General features: G+C 38.5%; 1 protein-coding gene and 1 non-coding gene across 10 annotated transcripts in view; one reads left to right on the plus strand and one right to left on the minus strand.

Annotated features, from left to right (window-relative positions):
* Nucleotides 1-5,007: 5,007 nt before the first annotated feature.
* The window catches only part of CEP70 (centrosomal protein 70), a 79,808-nt gene continuing 60,924 nt past the window's right edge, over nt 5,008-23,891 (minus strand). For 8 of the 9 annotated variants that reach the window (XM_024750739.1, XM_024750740.1, XM_024750741.1 and 5 more), the window contains 6 exons: nt 11,288-11,458; nt 9,687-9,833; nt 9,343-9,511; nt 9,066-9,180; nt 7,996-8,075; nt 5,008-5,707 (listed from right to left, as the gene is read on the minus strand). In XM_024750739.1, the coding sequence (XP_024606507.1) occupies nt 5,646-5,707; nt 7,996-8,075; nt 9,066-9,180; nt 9,343-9,511; nt 9,687-9,833; nt 11,288-11,458 (744 nt within the window). In that variant the 3' untranslated portion in view covers nt 5,008-5,645. The remainder of the gene's footprint in view (nt 5,708-7,995; nt 8,076-9,065; nt 9,181-9,342; nt 9,512-9,686; nt 9,834-11,287; nt 11,459-23,891) is intronic. The other variant, XM_024750742.1, reaches the window with a different exon arrangement.
* LOC112403341 (U6 spliceosomal RNA) lies at nt 16,654-16,760 on the plus strand. Its single transcript, XR_003003887.1, has one exon. It is a non-coding gene; the product is annotated as a U6 spliceosomal RNA (small nuclear RNA).

The raw sequence follows: 23,891 nt of genomic DNA on the forward strand, positions 1-23,891 counted from the left end.
CAGCCGCTCCCCAGCACTAGCATCACCGCCTCAGCTCCACTCAGATCATCAGGCATTAGATTTTCATAAGGAGCACGCAACCCACATCCCTCGCATGTGCAGTTCACTGTAGGGTTCGCGCTCCTGTGAGAATCTAATGCTGCCGCTGATCTGACAGGAGGCGGAGCTCATGTGGTAATGCGAGCGATGGGGAGCAGCTGTAAATACAGATGAAGCTTCGCTCGCTCACCTGCCGCTTACCTCCTGCTGTGCAGCCCGGTTTCTCACATGCCACGGACCAGTATCAGTCCATGGCCCGGGGGTTGGGGACCCCTGATCTAGGGCATCTACTATCAACATTGTACATTTTTCATTTTAGCAAATCCCTGCCATGTAACATTTAATTTTTAAAAATGTTTATTAAATATCTACTAAGGTCATATGCTAATCAACTACCTGTACTGTGATTGGTATTTAATGTTTCTGTTTACTCTCCAATTGACCTAGAAGCTACTTGAATTGATTTTCGCCCCCATCATCCAAGGCTATGCTAAGTACATGGCCGACGTGTAATAAAATTTGTTTCTGCTGTTTTGAGTGACAAATTCTCATAATAAAATTGGACAAGTGATGCCTGTCCTATCTACCTCACAGTGGCATTGTAATGTTCACTAAACAGACGAGTTGCTTGAAAATGATAAAGTGCCACAGGAGTAGAAGGGAATGTATCATATATCACGTCCTGAATATCAGCAACCCTAAAACAACTACTGAGCAAGATGGCAGACAAAGCAGACAAGTGAAAACCTATCTGTCCTCTTCCAAACACATAGAAAACCTTGTTAAACCATGAACAACATTTATTTTAAACATGGTTGATTAAAAAGTAACACAGGTAGGGCTTCCCTGGTGGTGCAGTGGTTGGGGGTCTGCCTGCCGATGCAGGGGACGCGGGTTCGTGCCCCGGTCTGGGAAGATCCTACATGCCGCGGAGCGGCTGGGCCCGTGAGCCATGGCCGTTGGGCCTGCGCGTCCTGAGACTGTGCTCCGCAAAAAAAAAAAAAAAAAAAAAAAAAGTAACACAGGTAAAGTTCTGGTGATGATCCAAAGAGAAAATCTACAGCAGGGTATAGGAGTTGAAGGGGGACCAGAATTTTAGCACACACACACAGAGAACCAGAATTTTAGCACACACCAGAGAGAAGGCAAAGCTACTATGTAAGGCACAGGAGCCTGAAAAGTTCTGTCATCAGAAAATGCCTTTGCTGCCAATGAGGACAAGCAGTTGGCTGTCAGCAGTGGGTGGAAACAATCACCTACTCTCTCCTACAGGACCACGGGGTCTGAAGTTACACACAGTTGACTTGGTGTGGAAACCTCCACACCTGGAAACTAATGTGAAAATTGGTTTAGAACCTGCAACCATGTGAAGCCCTGACAGAGGCAACCACAAAACTAGCCCTTAAGGTTGTCATGCCCACCTAGGGCACATGTTGGACCACTGTAGCAGATAATTCCCACTAAAGGGAAGCTCACAGGCAAAAATTATAAAAACAAAAAATTCTAAAAATATGAAGCACATGGGAATACCAACTGAAAAATGGCCACTAGATGTATTTCAGCAAGAAGGAAAATGTAACATTAAGGCAGAAGTGGCATGTGGGAAACAAAGGAGAGCAAAGAAATCTGTAAAATGTGTTGGTAAACCTACGTAAGTCTTGATTGTTTAAGAAATATAAAGTAAGCAAGCAACCAAAAATGTTTGCAAAAACTGGGTTCAAAAAGCCAGTGGCACTGAAATGCTAGTACTGACATCTAAGAAGGACCATGAAGCTGGTTCAGAGGAATGTTAAAGTCCTTATTTAAGAAATTAAAGATAGTTTTCTATTTTAAAAATTAATTATAAGTTATGTGGCAGTTACTAGTTTATTACCTTTCAGCTCCAAATCAACCCATCTTTGCCCTGCTTTGATACTAGAGACACCACAGCCTCCTCTCCTTTGCCAGGGGGCTTGAGGTTAGGCTTCCCAAATGAGGGCACTGGAGAGATACTGCAAGGCCAGAGTGGGAAGAAGGGGCCTTTCTTTCTTCTACTGAGGTGCTTTTTTCCTGGCTGTGTGAGGGCCTTCCTCAGTTACCAAAGCACCGCCACACTTTACTCTTTGGCTCACGCCCTTGGGCTTTGCAAACGTAAATACAGCCTTCATGGTTCAGCACCATCCAGCACCCTCTGGCAAGTTTCTTTGCCACAAGTTGGTTGCCTGTTCCTATAGCAGCCAGACCTCTACTCAAAGGTTTAAATCTCAGCCTAGTGGGAAGGCAATTTTTAAGTTTCTAAGTTCCTTCCTTGTTCACTCTCCTGTATCCCTGGGGGTAGTGTCTGATTTCTGAAGTTGCTACTGCATACCCCTTAGAGTCTCCTTTTCTCCCCTTTTAGTAGGTAACTACCATTACTAGTTAGCCGTTCTTGTTTTAAATTTTTCCTGTTAGGCTACCTGTGCAATGTAGTTTCTATCTCCTGACCTTGACTAAGTGTATATTAAAAATTTTAAGATAACCAATAAAATAGAGTAACAATAGAAAAATCAACAGAGCTGAAATATAAAACTTCCAAATCAGTAGTGAAGAAGAAAAAAAAATAAAGAGAAATTCAATACCCCCCCAAAAAAATAGGAAAGAAAAAAGTAGCATAGAAAAATATAATAGAAAATACAAAAGAAGATAGGCAAAAGACTTCTAAATATATTTGTAATCACAATAAACCCACTATTAAAACCTGCAAGGGGGTCAAATTCCATGAAAATAAAAAGTACAGCTATATGCTATTTACAAGAGGTTCACTTCAAACACACAGAAGTGTTGAAAATAAAAGGATGAAAAAGATATACTCAAGGGTAGTTTAGATTTGTTTATAGTAATGGTAGCAAACATCATATTTAATGGTGAAACATTAAATGCTTTCCTTTTGAAATCTGGAATAAGAAAGGGCTGCTTGCTATCACCACTTCTACTCAGCCCTGTATTGTGGCATATGTAGTTGGGCAAGAAAAAACAGGTATATCTGACCAAAACTGTTGTTATATACAGATGATATGATCATGAGCATAAAAATCCAAAATAATCTAAAGATATACTGCTAGAGTTAATCAGAGAGTTTCTAGCAAGACTGCTAACTGCAAAGTTAATATTTAAAAATCAACTGTAGTTCTCTGTTCCTGAAATAGTTGGAAAATGAAATTTTAAAAAGATAATTTATAAATGTATAAAAGATCAAATACTATGAATACATCCAACAATAATCCCTACAGGAAAATTATGAAACTTTATTAGAAATGTTAAAGGGAATCTAACCAGATGGAGAGCTATGTTGTATTTGGAGTTTGAAGACCCAACATTACAGATGCTGATTTTCCTCACTGATCCTATCTTTAATGAAAAAAAACCTCAATATGTAGTGTGTGTGCGTGTGTGTGTGTAACTTGATAATCTGATTCAACACACATGGAAACATAAAGGGTGGGAGGCCATCAACTGGATACCAAAGTTTATTTTAAAGTTAAAATAATGAAAACAGTGGGGTACTAGTGCAGGGAGCAACAACTGGACCAAAAGAATAGAAAAGAGAGTCCAGTAACAGACCCATTCACACACAGATATTCAATTCATGACAGAGGTAGCACTATGAGCAGAGTGGAAATCGATTTTTCAATAAATGGTGCTGAGATAACTGGGTATCTATGATGGAAAATGTAAAAATGGTCCTTTACTTATACCACATTTAAAAAATCAAACAACTGCAGGTATATTAGACTAAGTGTGAAAGGCAAAAGTGTACAGCTATAAGATAATATAAGAGAATAACTTTACACTTGTGACTAGAGAAAGGTTTCATAAGACACTTAGAGCACTAACTATAAATCTCTACATCTTTAACTATACTCTCTATATTAAAATTAAGTTTGTCAGTTCATAAAAAGAAACTAGAGGAAAATGGAAAGAGGACATAGAATGGAAGAAGACATTTGCAACACATATAACTGTCAAATGGCTCATGTCCAGAATATATAAATAACTCTTACAAGTCAGTAGGAAAAGACCGACTGTCCAATAGAAAAGTGAACCAAAGATACATACAAGCACTTGAAAAAATAAATACAAATGGCCAATAAACAAAGGAAAAGATGTTTAACTTCATTAGTAATCAGGAAAATAAACATTAAAACCACACTAAGAGCTCTACACACTATACTGGCAAAAATAAAAAATCTGACTTACCCAAAATTGGTCCAGATATGGAAAAATGGGAACTCTCATACATTAATGGTGGGAGTATAAATTGGTACAACCACTTTGGAAAAGAGTTTGGCATTTTCTTCTAAAGTTGAAATATACATTCTCCATCAAAGTTGCACACTATACAACCCCAGAGGCTCCATTCACATGGTTAGATGTGTTTTACTCTAGGACCCAGCAATTTTATTTCTTGGATATTGCTTCTAGAAAACCTGCACACAAGCGAACGAGGATGCACATACAAGAATGTTCACAGGGGCTTCCCTGGTGGCGCAGTGGTTGAGCGTCCGCCTGCCGATGCAGAGGACACGGGTTCATGCCCCGGTCCGGGAGGATCCCACATGCCACGGAGCGGCTGGGCCTGTGAGCCATGGCCGCTGAGCCTGCACGTCCGGAGCCTGTGCTCCGCAATGGGAGAGGCCGCAACAGTGAGAGGCCCGCGTACCGCAAAAAAAAAAAAAAAAAAAAAAAAAGTGGGGGTAGGGGGTGAGGGAGCAGTAACCAAAAGTGGCCCGTACTCACGGATGTGAAGCCAAACACCTGTCCTTTAAGAAAATCAGAATGAATATGGAGAACAGAGGGTAAGTAGAAAGCATCAAGAAAGCTACTCTTATGTAAAACGCAGCAAAGGTGAACCAGGAAGGGTGCCCAAGGAAGGCTCAGCCTAGTGAGAGAATACGACTCATTATTGGTGAGGAATACAAGTAAGTCACTGAGAACATTTACGTTTGGAAATTCATTACAAAAATTTTATTTAAGATTTCATGCCCTTATAAAAAGTACATCACATCAAGATAGCAAAAAGGACACTTTATGAGAGACTCACATCCACTCATCTATTTTACCTCATAATTCATTTCCTACCCTAACACGATAAAAACTTTTTTCCTTCTTCCTTTTGTTCCTTCTGCTCTGAAAGGGCAAGTGTCATGAGGGATATCTTAATAGAATGTGCCATTTCCTTGCCAGGAAAGCAACAGCTTCCTGCTGGCTGGACTAAAGAGAGCCACTGGCATTCCTTGTTCCCAGGCCAAAAAACTCTGAACTTAAATGCAACGTTTCTATTACTTGCACTCTCTCCCTGAGTTTCTCTCTTACACACTGTACTTTAAAACAATCTTACATTTTAAGCACTCAAGAATTGCTTAAGAAATGATTAAAGGATCTAAAGTTAATTTAGTAATTAAACTTAGCAATGTTTTCTATAAAAGAATCTCAAAGTTAATAAAAATTATATGGATGGAGAAGGACCCAACAGAAAGAAGGGGGTAAATTCTGAGAGTATATACATTTTATAACCCTTGTCTAAGATCAATCCTACAAAATATTTAGAATGTTAAGAATGCAATTTACACAGTAAAAATGATTTGTTTTCAGGATGAAAGTATTTTTAATTTCCTTACTGCAGGTACAATGGCATCCAAGTCATCAATTTCTGTAATAGAAAAACAACAATAATAAAAGAATGGCTTTATCCACTGTTAGGCTCAGATGAAATGAGAATCTCTATTCAGAGGCAAACTTCAGACACAAAGGCAACATCACTAGTGCTTTCATGCACATGAAACTTTTCTCCAATAGTGGTGATGAGTGTATCACTGATTCAGACACAGATGCTTCACAGGGCAAAAAAAAGGGTAAAAGCTACCACACACCTACAAAAGCACCCTCTGACTCTGATATTAATCTCATTAGCAGTGTGCTCTTATTAACAGATCCTACCATCAACATTTATGATATTATGTTACTGCCTCTTTAACTACATGGGTGAGCCTACATGGTGAAATCCCCAGTAGAGGCACTCTCTCTCATGGGCCTCCATCTAAGGACTTAGGGATTTCTTCTCTTGGAACACAGTCCTGTCCTAAATCTATGATAAAGATTTCTCATTAGTAGGATGGCTCTTAGGTCTACCTTTTAGGATGAAGCCTATCTACCTAACAAAAGGTGTGAGGTATCTCAGAGTAAAATCTCAGATGCAATGTATTATAGAGCTTAGCCTGGTCCAGCCTACAAGATAGTTCAGGTTCTTCTCTGCCAGATTCCTTCCGAATTTGACTTCCCTTCCTAAGACTATCTTCTTCCAACCAGCCTAAGTTAGAATTCACCATCTGGAAGCTCCTAGCCACTAAGGAAGGTCCTTTCTCTGATTATGTAGACTCCAGCCCTACTTAAGGTAAGCCCCAGTGGCAGGTTCTCTAAATTCTCACCACTTTTTTCTAGATTATTCTGCTAGTTCACTGTTCATAAACTCACTTCCTTTACATAAAACATGATTCCTTGGATTCCCATCTCTCTCTCCCTCCATGTTTAGCTGGATTTTGATTGTTCTTCCTTTAGCCAAAACAACATGACCCAAGCTGTTTAAGCTCCTGACTTCAGTCAGAATCCTTATCTGAATCCACTTATCAAAATATAGGAAAGGAAAAAAATATGAGCAAATCTACAGCAGAGAATTTGGTTCACATCTTACATTGTGGTAAGGTACAAAGGTCAAGTTATTCCCTGACCCGCATTCTAAAATCACACCTGTTGAATTGAAGCAAATGATCCTACATGAACCATGCTGAGTATCCTATCTGAGGGGAAGTTTCTATAGAAGGATTCTGAAATAAGTGTTGCTAGCACACCTATTAAAATGTTTATTAATGACAAGAAACTCATTGTTTAATTGCTACGCCAAAGCAAGTAAAATCATATTATTGCAGGAAACAAGGCTCTTTGAGATACAAGGCAACACATTTATACAATTCCACATCTCAAGTTAAACTTTCAAATTACATTTTCCCAAACAACAACAAAAAAAAACAAAAACAAAAAAACACTTTCAATTTCAAATGAGCTATATGGAAAAAAAAAGAATTCATTAATAAATAAATCACTTTAACCTTTTTAAAAAGTGGGGGTTTTTTTGGCCACACTGCGCAGCTTGCGGGATTTTCGTTCCCCTGCCAGGGATTGAACTTGCACCCTCGGCAGTGAAAGCCCAGAGTCCTAATGACCACTGGACCGCCAGGGAATTCCCTAAACAGTGTTCTTAACAGTAAGATAAATTATTTTTATAGCCACATATAATCACACTTAAAGAGAACTGGGTTTCTATTTTGCCTATGATTCCTAAGCTAATTACATTTTTTTTCCCTTTAAGAGATATTACTACTGACGAATCCCTCAATCTGACCAAGAGTGTAAAATGTAACTTTTCCCTTCAACAGATTTATAAATTTATCTCCTTTCCACAGATGTTTACTTTATATTACTTCTCATCACCTTAGAAGGAAATTTAATTTGTATATCTAAAAAACACAGTAAGTAGGAACTATCTTTAAAAAAAAAGAGAGAGAAGAAAAAGAAGGAGAAGGAGGAAGAAGCAAAAAAAAGACACCTTCCAAGATCATAAATTCTGAGGACATTTCTCATTAGCCAATGACAGAGTCAAGGTTACACTGGGCCTAGCCAGAGTAATGTCATTTCTCATTTTAAGGTCCTAAAACAAAGGCAGCCCCCAGCTCCTTAAAGGATATATGTTTCTCTGTTCTGCAGACTAATCCCAACCAACTTTAACTGCAAGTTAGAAGTTTGTTTCCAGAACTGTTAGTGGTTTCCAGACACTTTCTACAACTCTGGGTAAAAACACTAATACAGTGACTAAGGAGCACCGTTTCCTCAAACCCACTGACATCTTGAGACTCAAAATTTAACCACCAACAACAAAGATCTTACCTAAGATTTCAAGTAGATCATTAGTAAATGCCTGAAATGCTGGGAAGAATTCCTCATGTTCTTCCAATTTGTTGATAATGCTTTAAAAAAAAATGCAGTTTACACTGAATTTCCAACTTGCATCTCACTAGACATAGAACATTTCAAAATGGAAAGAAATTGTCCTGCTAATTTAAATATAAGTTTAATGATCATTTACTGCAATCCATTCTTTTTCAGCTCTTTGTTCATCTAGTAACACTTTTCTAAAAAAAAAATCTATTATCAGTGTAATCATCTGTTCTAAAGTTAAATCTATATAACATTCCTAATATAGGAATTTTCTATTTAGCTTGAGGATTCTTAAGAGACCATGCTTTTATAACGTTTTCTAAAAAGAATTGGCTTTTATATCCTGTATTCTATTAAACATTAAGAATAAGTATCAGTAATCAGTAAAACTGTGGGAAGGAGAAAAAGACCAATAGTGAGACATACATTCCTTTTAAAAGCATTAAGTATCAGAAAACTCAAGGGTCAGGTAAGGGTTCTTGGAAAACTTGCAGAACATATGTTGAAGTATAAAATCTGGGGAAGGAGGGAAGAAGAGTATAGCTATAACATTTTGATATTTTAAAAAAACATTAGGTTTTATGTCAGAGATGCCTAGCTTTTTAAAAAAATCCTTAACATCTTCTTATCAAATAATACACATACTCTTAGTGATTATTTAGTGATCAGTGATTGATGGTAATGTACTAAAAATTGGACTTATACATTCTGAATTCACATAAAGTTGCTAATAAAGTATGAATTTCTCCATATATAATTTGGAAACAAGCTTATAGCAATAATGCTGGAGTCCTGACCCACCCTATGTAAACCTATAGGCCCTAGAGTCTACTTTTATCTTGAAAATACTTGACATTCTCTCCATCCCTAAGGTGTGAGATTATTTTAGATTGTCAAGTTATTTTAAAAAATGCTATTCCAAACAGGAAAGGTAAATAACTTATGAAGTTTTGGAAGTCTTTAATTTTACCACTCCAAACAGTCTGGATGGTACTTTGCAACCTTTTCAAAATAAATACCTTTGGAGGTCTTCAGGTCCCAATACCTGCATAACCTGTATATTCACATCTTCATTAACCAGCCTACACAATTTTCCAACTGTGCTCACCAGCACACACAATGAGGATGAACTATCTGCAAAAGAGAAATAAAAGGATAGGATATTTTAAAAGAGAGTTTTCAAAATCATTAAATCAAACACTTTATGCTTCAGTTAGCCTTGATTTTTTAACTACTTTTTGTTGATTTATTAAAAATAATTCTTAAATGGGGGGCCAAAAAACAAAGGGTCATCACCTAGTTCTAAGAGTTCCTGGAGGTTTCTCACAGCATTGTTCACTTCTCCAAGCCTAGTATAAACTTCATTCATTCGGGGATAGACTCCAGTTAAAGAAGGCACATCAAATAATTTTTGGAAGTGAGAAACAATAGCTCGCAAAATTTGAAAGTCTGGCATATTGCTGTCCTGCCCAAAAGAGAGGAAGAAAAAGATAGTTTACATCTTAAAATTATTCCAAATCTTTAATAAAAACTTTCAAAAGAGAAATAAAGTTCTAGTAGAATATCTATATCCATATTAGTTTCTAAGATAAAGAGTACATTAAAATGTGAACATTTATGTAAGTATTAGGTAGTATTACCTTTTCCTTATTTTCCACTTCTTCTAACATGGTATCTACTATAAACAACAGATCTTCAACTTTGACACCTTCATTTTCATCCTGCTTCTTTAAATTATGCCAAGGCACCAGTTCTGCAGATAGTATTTTCAAGGACTTATACAAATCCTTTACGAAAGAAACAATATGCTATTACTGATTTTTTAAGTTTTCATAATAATGCTAATAAAATATAATTATCCAAGCAGGTTTAATATATATATTAACCATCATCATTATTTTTTAAAAAAATACCATTGTCAGTTTAGAAAAAGTCTGTTAAATTAGTTTTCTCCAGGCCTTACATATATATATGTTGATTATCTGGAACCTGGATGTTTAAAGTAATTCACATACCATAAAATTCATCCTCTTTAAATGTGCAATTCAGTAGTTTCGACTGATTTACAGAGATGTGCAATCATCACCACTATCCAACTCTAGAACATTTTCATGACTCCAAAGAGAAACCCTGTATCCATTTACAGTCATTCCCCATTCTCTCCTGCTCTCAGCCCTTGGGTAACTACTAATCTACTTTCTGTTTCTATGGATTTGCCTATTCTGAGCATTTCATTAAAAAAAAATGGAATCATATAATAAGCGGCCTTTTGTGACAGGCTTTTTTCACTTAGGATATTTTCAAGATTCATCCATGTTATAGTATGTATCTCCAGGAAAGTTTTTAATTCGAAAGGACGCCTGAAGTAATTCGACTTGATTTTCATGACAGCCTACTTAGTTTTCCTGGCCTAGATATGTTGTCCTAATCTATTTAAAACTGTGCACAAGAGGCCAGGCTCCTGGAATTTTAGAAGTCTAAGACTGGTCAATCTATAAACAAATATTTACTGAGCATCTACTATGCGCACGGCACAGTGCTTGGCCCTTTAGAACAATGCCATCCAGAAGGAATGTAATGTGTGTCACAGTAATATTGTCTAGTAGCCACATTTAAAAAAGTAAAAAGAAGGAGGTGACAATTTTAATAATATATTTAACCCAATATATCCAAAATATTATCATTTAACAGATAATCAATATTTTAACTATTTTTCTCCATAAGTCTTCTAAATCCAGTGTGTATTTTTATACTTGCAGCACATCTCAGTTGGGACTAGTCACATTTCAAGAGATCAAAAGCTACTTGTGGCTTAGTGGTTATTGTATTAGACAGTGCAACTCTAGAATACAGAAAGAAATACAGGAAATTCTTACTTTTCTCAACTTCTTATTTTAGTCCTCCACTTATTTAACACTCTCCAATTAATACCCAGACCTCACATATTAATATCTTTAATCTTTCATTTGGTAAGAAGGCAGTTATCTATTTTAGCAATTCAAGGCAACACAATTCAGTGCCAAATAAATGTATTAAACAATAAGTGCCACCAGAATCTGAAAAAAAGTCAGGAAGTCAGAGCATAATGATACTTTCATTAACCAACGTAAGGTGCAATTATAAAGAAAAAGTCTATGGTAAAAGCACCCCAAATATAAAACTTTGCTTGAGAATAGAAGTATATAAAGCCCACGGACTCCTACAGATTTTCAAAGCCTGTAAAGAATATTCAACCCCTTACCTTTAAGGAAGCCAGCTGATCTGCCCACATTTCTATTATAGGAACAAGATGCTCAAATCCACAATCTTGAACAAGATCTTTATTAAAATGTTGGGCTCCTCCTTTGCTCTGTTTATAAATTATTACTGGAGCTCTTGGATTGTGAATAATTGAATTGATGCTCCTTAATACCTTTAAAAAAGACAGTGTTTTTAGTTGAAATGTTTATCACAGTCCTATCAAAGTGATATATGTTAAAGGAGTGCTTTACATATCAATGTAACATCATTACCGAGTTAGAGATTCATTGGACAGGATTCACCAAAACAAGTGTCTTTCAAAGGACTGTACAGAACAAGTGAGTGAAAAATGCTGTGTTATTTTTCTTTTCTTCCCATAGAAAGCTACAGGTCTCCTGAGAATTTGATTTCTGATGCTTATTAACAAGCAGTTTTGTTGTTGCTGTTGTTTGGTTTAGAACATGCCTTTCAAAGTTTTGCTTCTATTATATTTAAACCCTACTTTGAATTCCATTTTAATGGAAAAAAATAATTAATTCACCTTCATTAAATTATTAATGAGCACAGGAACATAGTCTTTCTTCTCCCTCTGCCTCACACCAAAGATTAAGGAGGGCAGCAGAATTCCTAAAAGAAATCAGGGAGCTGATATTAGCTGAGTGCCAGAAGGTCATAGCAGAATTCCCTTCCATGAGGGTGGCAGTGAACCAAGGGGGATTACATACATGTCTAGCAGTATGTATCCATACCTCGTAGTAGATTGTTAGCAAAAATTACTGCAATTATTACTCTTCCTTACATCCTCTCCCCTTGGCAGTATGACACTGCAGGTTCTCCCATCAAGAGGTAGAGTATTTCCTGCTCCTTGAATCTGGGGTAATCTTGGGCCTTGCTTTGGCATACAGAAAAGGAAGTTATGGTGTGCCAGCTTGAAGCCCAAGACTCAAGGGGCCTTGATTATTTCTGCTCTCTCCTGTTGAGCTCTGCTGCCACATGGACCAGCCCAGGCTAGATGGTGAATGATGAAAGACACATAACCCAGTCAACCCAATCACTCTAATACAACTCCAGAGCCACTTAGCTGACTTGTACCAGATTGCAGATGCATGAGGGAGCCCAGCTGCAATCAACAGAACTGCCCAGCTGTCCGAGCACCGTAATATTAAAGGGGTGTTATTTTAAGTCACTAAGTTTTAGAAAGGTTTGTTACACAGCAAAAATAAACTGATACGTATATAAAGTCAAAGATAGAACAGAGCAAGGAGAGGAGGCAGCAACAAGTCTGCCCTTTTACTTCTTCTGGTATGGTAAGAATATACCCTGTGACCAAGTGGACACTTTGGAAGACAGTCAAGCTTTGCTTTCATGGAAAAAAAAAAAAAGCTACCTATAGCTGGAGGACCCTAAGGGAGTGTCACTTGAACAAGAGGAAGAGAGGAATTCATAAGAGATCAGCTGGAAAATGCATTGCCCACAGAATGAATGGTACATTGCCAAAGTCCCTAGTTGGTAGGGAGGAAATAACTGCACATACACACATACACACACACACACACACACACACACACACACACACACACACACACACACACACACACATTCCGTGATAGAGAAAAACAGGCAGTATTTGGTCATTAGCCACACAAAGGGCACCAGTGTTAGATTATACCAGCACCAGTCAAGAAAGATTCTACCCTTTTGCTTTGTGTTCTCACTCAACATTCACCCTCACTGACAACCTGGAAGAAGCTAGATATAGCAGAGGACTAGGAGCGAAGGGGAGCAATGAGAATAAAGAAACAGATCACACCCACTTGCCACACTGCTTATTTGGAGAAGCATAGGTCAGACATGAGATAAAGTAAGCATAAGGTAGAAGCCTTGAACTGGATGAGAGACTGAAGTTTTGACTGAGATTTGAATGACATTTTCTCCCAATTTTTCAACAAGGAAATTTTGAAACATACAGAAAATAAAAAGAATATAAACAATAAATACTATATTATATAGTCAGTGTTCACCAGAAACAGAACCAATAGGATGTGTATGTGTGTGTGCAAATGTCTGTGTATTTATTTATTATAAGGAATTGGCTCACACAATTATAGGAGCTGACAAGTCCTGAGATCTGCAGTCAGCAATTGCTGAGATCTGCAGTCAGCAATGCAACAATGCTGCAGTTAGCCAATGGCATAGTTCTAGTCTGAATTCCCACAAGCTTGAGACCAAGGAAGAGCCAATGTTTCAGTTCAACATTTGAAAGCTGGAAAAAAAATTGATGTCCCAGCTCAAAGGCAGTCAGGCAGGCAGAAAGTTCCTTCTTCCTCAGCCTTTTTGGTCTACTCAGGCCTTCAGGTGACTTGATGAGACCCAGCCACCACGAGGAGGGCACTCTGCTTTACCCAGTCCACCATTTCAAATGTTACTCTCCTCCAGAAACACCCTCACAGACACACCCAGAACAAGGCTTGACCAAATTATCTGGGCACCCTCTGGCCTAGTCAAGCTGACACATAAAATTAACCATCACAAGTCCACCCCTTGTCAACTTGGCACCCATACACTTTGCCTTAAACCATACTTAATCTCCAAATAAAGACAATAACAAGATCATGGATCACCTAACATGATACAACTGTGCTGTGTACAACCAAAAATGTACTAACCCCTTTGCCAGAAGAGGAGGTAAAGTCCTAAAGTGAGGATTACTCTTCTCCTTGATATGCTGTAACTTAAAAACTATGATATAAAAATAACAATACTCAAATATGCTGACATAGTCATTATATGATAAGAGAATAAGAGCAGGAAAAGAACAAAGATATTTGCCATATATATATATGTATTTACAAATATATACATACACCCATGTGAACATATTCATAACCAAATAAGGAGGAAATACACATGATAATTATAATCCTCATTTCTATAAGTCATCATATGGTCACAGCTGGTATTTATCACTACTTTCTTCCATTACCTTTTTTTTTATTATGTTTGCCTTCAGCAAGCACCTCCGCTGGTCCTGGTCCTTCACTTGCTGGGGTAATCCAAATCTTCATTCCTGAAGGGTCTGGGCCATTAGTAGTTCTGCCTAGACCAGGTCGTTGGAGTTTTCCATTGACCTTTATCACAAGGCATGGCAATACTAAGAGATGCCCTAAGGGATGGCCTGTATCCGAGACATTCTCTTCCTTTCCTTCCTTGTGGAGTGCTAGTACACTGCTCAAAGTTCTGCCCCGTGGGAGGATTTCCCTTCACTACTTTCCTTCAGGGATGTCCCAGACAGAAGCTGTAGTGTTGCAGTTGTCTACTTTAATGTGGTCCCTACAGATTATGCAGAGCCACCTGTAAATCAGGCCTAAGTCTCCCCTTCTTATGTCAATTGATCATAGGGAACTCCCCATGAGGCCACAGGTGCAGGCTGGGGGAGAGAAGGTAGTGCAGCAAGAGTGGGAAACCGCAGGCATTTGGCCACTGCTTCATGTAATTTATTGTGCCTTCAGGGCCTGCTCAGGCCCAATTTCACATGTACCACCTTCATTTGATGACAGAGTGCTGCTGTGCTCACCCAATTTTATGGCTTGGTGGGTCAGATGACACCCAGCTCATGACGGGTAATTCAGATCACATGGTAACTTTGTGGCCCACCGTTAAGCCTTCTACTCAGGCCCCGCAGCAGGCCAAGAGTTATTACTTAAAAGGAAAGTAGTTATTTGCAGAGGATGACAGGATTTTTCTCCAAAATCCTAAGAGCCTGACTTATGATTCACCTACAGCGGCCACCAAAGGCTCCAAGCAGCATCCCTACCTGCCATGACAGTCTAAGCCCCATCAGATCTGCTGGATCCTGTGGCCTGAAAGGCAGAGCAGCTTGCATGGCAGCCTGGACCGATGCAGAGCCTTCTCTTGTTCTGGGCCCCACTCAAAACTAGTGCCTTTTCAGATCACTCAGTAAATGGGTTGGAGTAACACATCACATGAGGAATATGTTACCTCCAAAATCCAAAGAGGCCTACTAGGTGCTGTGCCAGGTTTTTGGTTGTAAGAGGTGCCAGAGCAATAACTTATCCTTTACCTTAAAGGGAGATCTTGACATGCCCACACGACTTGAGCCCTAGAAGTTTCACTGAAGTAGAAGGCCCCTGAATTTTTGTTACATTTCTTTCCCATCCTTTAACATGCAAATGTCTTACCAATAAGTTGCTACTTCTTGCTCAGTAGGTCCAATCAGCATAACATCATCAATGTAATTGGCCAGTGTGATATCTTATAGAAGGGAAAGGTGATCAAGATCCTTGTCAACTAAATTATGATATAGGGCTGGAGAGCTGATATACCCCTAAGGCATGACAGTGAAGGTATATTATTGGCTTTGCCAGTTTAAGCAAACCACTAGTGGTGGTCCTTATTGACAGGTATGGAGAAAAAAGATTTTCTCATATCATTCAGAAACATTCTCAGAAAAACCCAGAATAATGTTTGACCAAATATCTGGGCACCCTGTAGCCCAGTCAAGTTGATACATAAAATGAACCATCACAAACACCCATATAATCACTACCTAGATTCAATAATTGTTAACATTTTGCCATATTTGCTCACTCTATCTATATTTTGAGCTGAACCATTTGAAGAAACTGTAGACATGATAACACTTCACTCTCATACATACTTAAGCATGCATCTCTTAAAAGTAGGCATATCCTTCTACAAAGTCATAATGCCATTATTATAAATAAGAAAATTAACAATAATTTCCCCCCACACACACCTACAGTCAGTATTTGACAAAGAAGGCAAAATACACAATGGAGGAAAAAAAGTCTCTTCAGCAAGTGGTGCTGGGAAAGCTGGACAGCTGCATGTAAATCAATGAAGTTAGAACACTCCATCACACCAGAAACAAAAAATAAACTCAAAGTGGCTTAAAGACTTAAATATAAGACAGGACACCATAAGACTCCTAGAAGAGAACATAGGCAAAACATTCTCTGACATAAATTGTAGCAATGTTTTATTAGGTCAGTCTCCCAAGGCAATAGAAATAAAAGCAAAAATTAACAAATGGGACCTAATCAACTTATAAGATTTTGCACAGCAAAAGAAACCATAAGCAAAATGTACAACCTATGTACTGAGGGAAAATATTTGCCAATAATGTGACCGACAAGGGCTTAATTTCCAAAATATACAAACAGCTCATACAACTGAATAACAAAAAAGCAAACAACCCAATCAAAAAATGGGCAGAAGACCTAAATAGACATTTTTCCAAAGAAGACATACAGATGGCCAATAGGCACATGAAAAGATGCTCAATACTGCTAACTGTTAGAGAAATGCAAATCAAAACTACAATGAGTGCTCGCTTCGGCAGCACATATACTAAAACTGGAACGGCACAGAGAAGATTAGCATGGACCCTGTGCAAGGATGACAAGCAAATTCGTGAAGCGTTCCATATTTTTTTGTTATAAAGCAGAAACTAACACACCATTGTAAAGCAATTATACTCCAATAAAGATGTTTAAAAAAAAGAACTACAATAAGGTACCACCTCATGCTGGTCAGAATGGCCATCATTAAAATCTACAAATAACAAATGTTGGAGAGGGTATGGAGGAAAGGGAACCTTCCTACACTGTTGGTGGGAATGTAAGGTGGTGCAGCTACTGTGGAAAACAGTATGAAGGTTCCACAGAAAACTAAAAATAGAGTTACCACATGATCCAGCAATCCCACTCTTGGGCATATATCCTGAGAAAACTATAATTCAAAAAGACACAGGCACCCCAATGTTCACAGCAGCACTATTTACAACAGCCAAGACATGGAAACAACCTAAATGTCCATCGACAGGTGAATGGATAAAGAAGACATGGTACATATATATACACAATGGAATACTACTCAGCCATAAAAAAAGAATGAAATAATACCATTCGCAGCAACATGGATGGACCTAGAGATTATCATACTAAGTGAAGTAAGTCAGACAGAAAAGACAAATATCATATGATATCACTTATATGTGGAAGCTAAAATATGATATAAATAAATGTGTTTACAAAACAGAAACAGACTCACAAACATACAAAACAAACTTACAGTTATCAAAGGGGAAAGTTGGGGGAGGGATAAACAAGGAGTTTCAGATTACCAGATACAAATTACTACATATAAAATAGATAAACAACAAGGCTGTACCGTATAGTACAGGGTACAGTACTATATTCAATATCTTGTAATAACCTATAATAAAAAAGAATATATATGGATATATACGTAACTGAATAACTTTGCGGTACAACAGAAACTTAACGCATTATAATCAACTACACTTCAAGAAAAAATAATAAAAATAAAATAAAAACCCAATAATTCCCTAACATCATCAATGCTTGGACTGAAGTTTAAATATACTGATATGTATAATATGGGACTATAACCCCCTTGCCAAAAGCTTTGAGTTCTACTTTATATATTATTCAAGAACGGGAAAGGGAGACTCAAAACAACCACTTTAAAGAGAAAAGAGTTGGGGCTTCCCTGGTGGTGCAGTGGTTGAGAATCTGCATGCCGATGCAGGGGACACATGGTTCCATCCCCGGTCCGGGAAGATCCCACATGCTGTGGAGCAACTAAGCCCGTACGCTACAACTACTGAGCCGGCGCCCTAGAGCCCATGAGCCACAACTACTGAGCCCGCGTGTCACAACTACTGAAACCCGCATGCTTAGAGCCTGTGCTCTGCAACAAAGAGAAGGCACCACAATGAGAAGCCTGCACACCGCAATGAAGAGTAGCCCCCACTCGCCACAACTAGAGAAAGCCCACGTGTAACAACGAAGACCCAACGCAGCCAAAAATAAATTTAAAAAATACTTCAAAAATAAACAGAGAGAAGAGTAAAGCCATTTCCTTTGTTTCCACCATCAAGCCCAGGCGATTTGATAAATAAAAATAAAAATAAATAAAAAACGAGTAATTCCCTAATATCAGGGAATTATAAAGTATAAAGACAACATACCATTTTCATACTGAATTTTTGTCCCTACTCATACTTCAAGTTACAATTCACAGGTCTCCTGGTAATATGATTTGAGATGTTTATTTTGGAGCTTTTTTATTATTTAGTTAGTTAGTTCAACAGAGTGCATTCAACGTTTCACTTCTATTTAAACACATTCCAGGGCTTCCCTGGTGGCGCAGTTGTTAAGAAGCCACCTGCCAATGCAGGGGACACAGGTTTGAGCCCTGGTCCGGGAAGATCCCACATGCCGCAGAGCAATTAAGCCCGTGCGCCACAACTACTGAGCCCGCGCTCTACATTTACTGAAGCCCATGCACCTAGAGCCCATGCTCTGCAACAAGAGAAGCCACCGCAATGAGAAGCCTGTGCACTGCAACGAAGAGTAGCCCCCGCTAGTCACAACTAGAGAAAGCCTGCACACAGCAACAAAGACCCAACACAACCAAAAAAAAAGACCCTAAACACATCCTTTTAATGGAAAAATTAATTAATTCCCCTCCACGGAATTATTATTGACAACCGAGTATATTCTTCTTTTATTTTTTGGGGGGGGGCAGTGCTGAAGTATTAAAGGATAGCTTTATTACTTTGCCAGGCAATGGGGTCATACTGGACTTCTGCCTCGAAAACCTATGTGTCCTAATCCAGGAGGATTTTTTCTTTTTAATCTTTTTTTATTTTTTTAACACCGTTATTGGAGTATAATTGCTTTACAATGTTGTGTTAGTTTCTGCTGCACAACACAGTGAATCAGCTTTACATATAAATATATCCCCATATCTCCTCCCTCTTGCATCTCCCTCCCACTCTCCCAATCTCACCCCTCTAGGTGGACACAAAGCACCGAGCTGATCTCCCTGTGCTATGCAGCTGCTTTCCAGTAGCTATCTATTAGGTCATTGTGGTTTTGATTTGCCTTTCTCTAATGATTAGTGATGTTGAGCATCCTTTCATTTGTTTGTTGGCAATCTGTGTATCTTCTCTGCAGAAATGTCTATTGAGGTCTTCCGCCCACATTTGGACTGGGCTGTTGTTTTGATACTGAGCTGCATGAGCTGCTTGTATATTTTGGAGATTAATCCTTTGTCAGTTGCTTCATTTACAAATATTTTCTCCCATTCTGAGGGTTGTCTTTTGGTCTTGTTTATGGTTTCCTTTGCTGAGCCAAAGTTTTTAAGTTTCATTAGGTCCCATTTGTTTATTTTTGTTTTTATTTACATTTCTCTAGGAGGTGGGTCAAAAAGGATCTTGCTGTGATTTATGGCATAGACTGTTCGGCCAATGTTTTCCTCTAAGAGTTTGATAGCGTCTGGCCTTACATTTAGGTGTTTAAACCATTTTGAGTTTATTTTTGTGTACGGTGTTAGGAAGTGTTCTAATTTCATTCTTTTACATGTAGCTGTCCAGTTTTCTCAGCACCACTTATTGAAGAGGCTGTCTTTTCTCCATTGTATATTCTTGCCTCCTTTATCAAACATAAGCTGACCATATGTGCATAGGTTTATCTCTGGGCTTTCTATCCTGTTCCATTGATCTATATGTCTGTTTCTGTGCCAGTACCATACTGTCTTGATTACTGTCACTCTGTAGTATAGTCTAAAGTCAGGGAGCCTGATTCCTCCAGCTCTGTTTTTCTTTCTCATGATTGCTTTGGGGGACTTCCCTGGTGACACAGTGGTTAAGAATCGGCCTCCCAATGCAGGGGGCATGGGTTCGAGCCCCGGTGTGGGAAGATCCCACATGCTGCAGAGCAACTAAGCCCGTGCTCCAAAACTACTGAGCCTGCACTCTAGCACCCACGAACCACAACTACTGAGCCCATGTGCCACAACTACCGAAGCCACACTGCACAACTTCTGAAGCCCGTGCACATAGAGCCTGTGCTCCGCAACAAGAGAAGCCACTGCAATGAAAAGCCCACGCACCACAAAAAAGAGTAGCCCTCGCTCACCACAACTAGAGAAAGCCCGCACCCAGCAATGAAGACTCAACGCTGCCATAAATAAATAAATTTATAAAGAAGAAGAAAAACATTGCTTTGGCTACTTGGGGTCTTTTGTGTTTCCACACAAACTAAAATTTTTTCTTCTATTTCTGTGAAAAATGCCATTGGTAGTTTGATAGGGATTGCACTGAATCTGCAGATTGCTTTGGGTAGTATAGTCATTTTCACAATATTGATTCTTCCAATCCAAGAACATAGTATATCTCTCCATCTGTTTGTATCTTTAGTTTCTTTCATCAGTGTCTTATAGTTTTCTGCATACAGGCCTTTTGTCTCCTTAGGTAGGTTTATTCCTAGGTATTTTATTCTTTTTGTTGCAGTGGTAAATGGGAGTGTTTCCTCATTTTCTCCTTCAGATTTTTTGTCGTTAGTTTATAGGAATGCAACAGATTTCTGTGCATTAATTTTGTATCCTGCTACTTTACCAAATTCATTGATAGCTCTAGTAGTTTTCTGGTAGCATCTTTAGGATTCTCTATGTATGGTATGTCATCTGTAAAGTGACAGTTTTGCTTCTTTTCCGATTTCAATTCCTTTTATTTCTTTTTCTTCTCTGACTGCCATAGTTAAAACTGCCAAAACTATGTTGAATAATAGTGGTGAGAGTGGGCAACCTTGTCTTGTTCCTAATCTTAGAGGAAATGGTTTCAGTTTCTCACCACTGAGAACGTTGGCTGTGGGTTTGTCATATATGGCCTGTATTATGTTGAGGTAGGTTCCCTCTATGCCCACTTTCTGGAGAGTTTTTATCATAAATGGGTGCTGAATTTTGTCAAAAGCTTTTTCCGCATCTATTGAGATTATCATATGGTTTTTATCCTTCAATTTGTTAATATGGTGTATCACACTGATTGATTTGCATATACTGAAGAATCCTTGCATTCCTGGGATAAACCACACTTGATCATGGTGTATAATCCTTTTTTTTTTTGCGGTATGTGGGCCTCTCACTGCTGTGGCCTCTCCCGTTGCGGAGCACAGGCTCCGGACGCGCAGGCTCAGCAGCCATGGCTCACGGGCCCAGACGCTCCGCGGCATGTGGGATCTTCCCGGACCAGGGCACGAACCTGTGACCCCTGCATCGGCAGGCGGACTCTCAACCACTGCGCCACCAGGGAAGCCCTGTATGATCCTTTTAATGTGTTCTTGGATTCTGTTTGCTAGTATTCTGTTGTGGATTTTTGCATCTATGTTCATCAGTGATATTGGCCTGTAGTTTTCTTTTTTTGTGACAACTTTGTCTGGTTTTGGTATCAGGGTGATTGTGGCCTCGTAGAATGAGCTTGGAAGTGTTCCTCCCTCTGCTATATTTAGGAAGAGTTTGAGGAGGATAGGTGTTAGCTCTTCTCTAAACGTCTGATAGAATTCGCCTGTGAAGCCATCTGGTCCTGGACTTGTTTGTTGGAAGATTTTAAATCACAGTTTCAATTTCAGTGCTTGTGATTGGTCTGTTTATATTTTCTACTTTTCCCTGGTTCAGTCTTGGAAGGTTGTACTTTTCTAAGAATTTGTCCATTTCTTCCAGGTTTTCCATTTTATTGGCATCGAGTTGCTTGTAGTAATTACTCATGCTTCTTTTATTTCTGTAATGTCAGTTGTTACTTTTCCTTATTCATTTCAAATTCTGTTGATTTGAGTCTTCTCTCTTTTTTTCTTGATGAGTCTGGCTAATGGTTTATCAATTTTGTTTACCTTCTCAAAGAACCAGCTGTTAATTTTACTGATTTTGCTATTGTTTCCTTCATTTCTTTTTCATTGTTTTCTGATCTGAACTTCATGATTTCTTTCCTTCTGCTAACTCTGGGGTTTTTTTGTTCTTCTTTCTTTAATTGCTTTCGGTGTAAGCTTAGGTTGTTTGGGATTTTTCTTGTTTCTTGAGGTAGGACTGTATTGCTATAAACTTCCCTCTTAGAACTGCTTTTGCTGCATCCCACAGGTTTTGGGTCATAGCGTTTTCATTGTCATTTGTTTCTATGTTTATTTTTGTTGTTGTTGTTGCGGTATGCGGGCCTCTCACTGTTGTGGCCTCTCCCGTTGCGGAGCACAGGCTCCGGACGCACAGGCTCAGTGGCCATGGCTCACAGCCCCAGCCGCTCCGCGGCATGTGGGATCTTCCCAGACCGGGGCACGAACCCATGTCCCCTGCATCGGCTGGTGGACTCTCAACTACTGCACCACTAGGGAAGCCCTGTTTCTATGTATTTTTTGATTTCCTCTTTGATTTATTCAGTGATCTCTTGGTTACTTAGTAGTGTACTGTTTAGCCTGTGTTTAAACTATTTTTTAGTTTTTTTTTTCCTGTAATTGATATCTAGTCTCATAGCGTTGTGGTCAGAATAGATACTTGATACTATTTCAATATTCTTAAATTTACCAAGGCTTGATTTGTGACTCAAGATGTGATCTATCCTGGAGAATGTTCTATGAGTACTTGAAAAGAAAGTGTATTCTGTTGTTTTTGGATGGAATGTCCTATAAGTATCAATTAAGTCCATCTGGTCTATTGTGTCATTTAAAGCTTATGTTTCTGTATTAATTTTCTGTCTGGATGATCTGTCCATTGGTGTAAGTGAGGTGTTAAAGTCCCCCATTATGAATGTGTTACTGTTGATGTCCCCTTTTATGGCTGTTAGCACTTGGCTTATGTACTGAGATGCTCCTATGTTGGGTGCATAAATATTTACAATTGTTATATCTTCTTCTTGGATTGATCCCTTGATCATTATGTAGTGTCTTTGTCTCTTGTAATAATCTTTATTTGAAAGTCTATTTTGTCTGAGTATTGCTACTCCAGCTATTTTTTAATTTCCATTTGCATGGAGTATCTTTTTCCCTCCCCTCACTTTCTGTCTGTATGTGTCCCTAGGTCTGAAGTGGGTTTCTTGTAGACATCATATATACGGGTCTTGTTTTTGCATCCATTCAGCCAGTCTGTGTCTTTTGGTTGGAACATTTAATCCATTTACATTTAAAGTAATTATCAATATGTATGTTCCTATTACCATTTTCTTAATTGTTTTGGGTTTGTTTTTGTAGGTCTTTTCCTTCTCTTGTGTTTTCTGCCTAGAGAAATTCCTTTAGCATTTGTTGTAAAGCTGGTTTGGTGGTGCTGAATTCTCTTAACTTTTGTTTCTCTGTAAAGGTTTTAACTTCTCCTTTGAATCTGAATGAGATCCTTGCTGGGTAGAGTAATTTTGGTTGTAGGTTTTTCCCTTTCATCACTTTAAATATGTCCTGCCACTGCCTTCTGGCTTGCAGAGTTCCTGCTGGAAGGTCAGCTGTTAACCTTATGGAGATTCCCTTGTATGTTATTTGGTTTTTATCCCTTGCTGCTTTTAATATTTTTTCTTTATATTTAATTTTTGATAGTTTGATTAATATGTGTCTTGGCGTGTTTCTCCTTGGATTTATCCTGTATGGGACTCTCTGCCCTTCCTGTACTTGATTGACTATTCCCTTTCCCACATTAGGGAAGTTTTCGATTATAATCTCTTCAAATATTTTTTCTTTTTTGTTTTTTAAATATCTTTATTGGAGTATAATTGCTTTACAATGTTGTGT

This window comes from Neophocaena asiaeorientalis, unplaced genomic scaffold (assembly GCF_003031525.2).
Source record: "Neophocaena asiaeorientalis asiaeorientalis breed wild unplaced genomic scaffold, Neophocaena_asiaeorientalis_V1.1 scaffold276, whole genome shotgun sequence".
Lineage (NCBI taxonomy): Eukaryota > Metazoa > Chordata > Mammalia > Artiodactyla > Phocoenidae > Neophocaena > Neophocaena asiaeorientalis.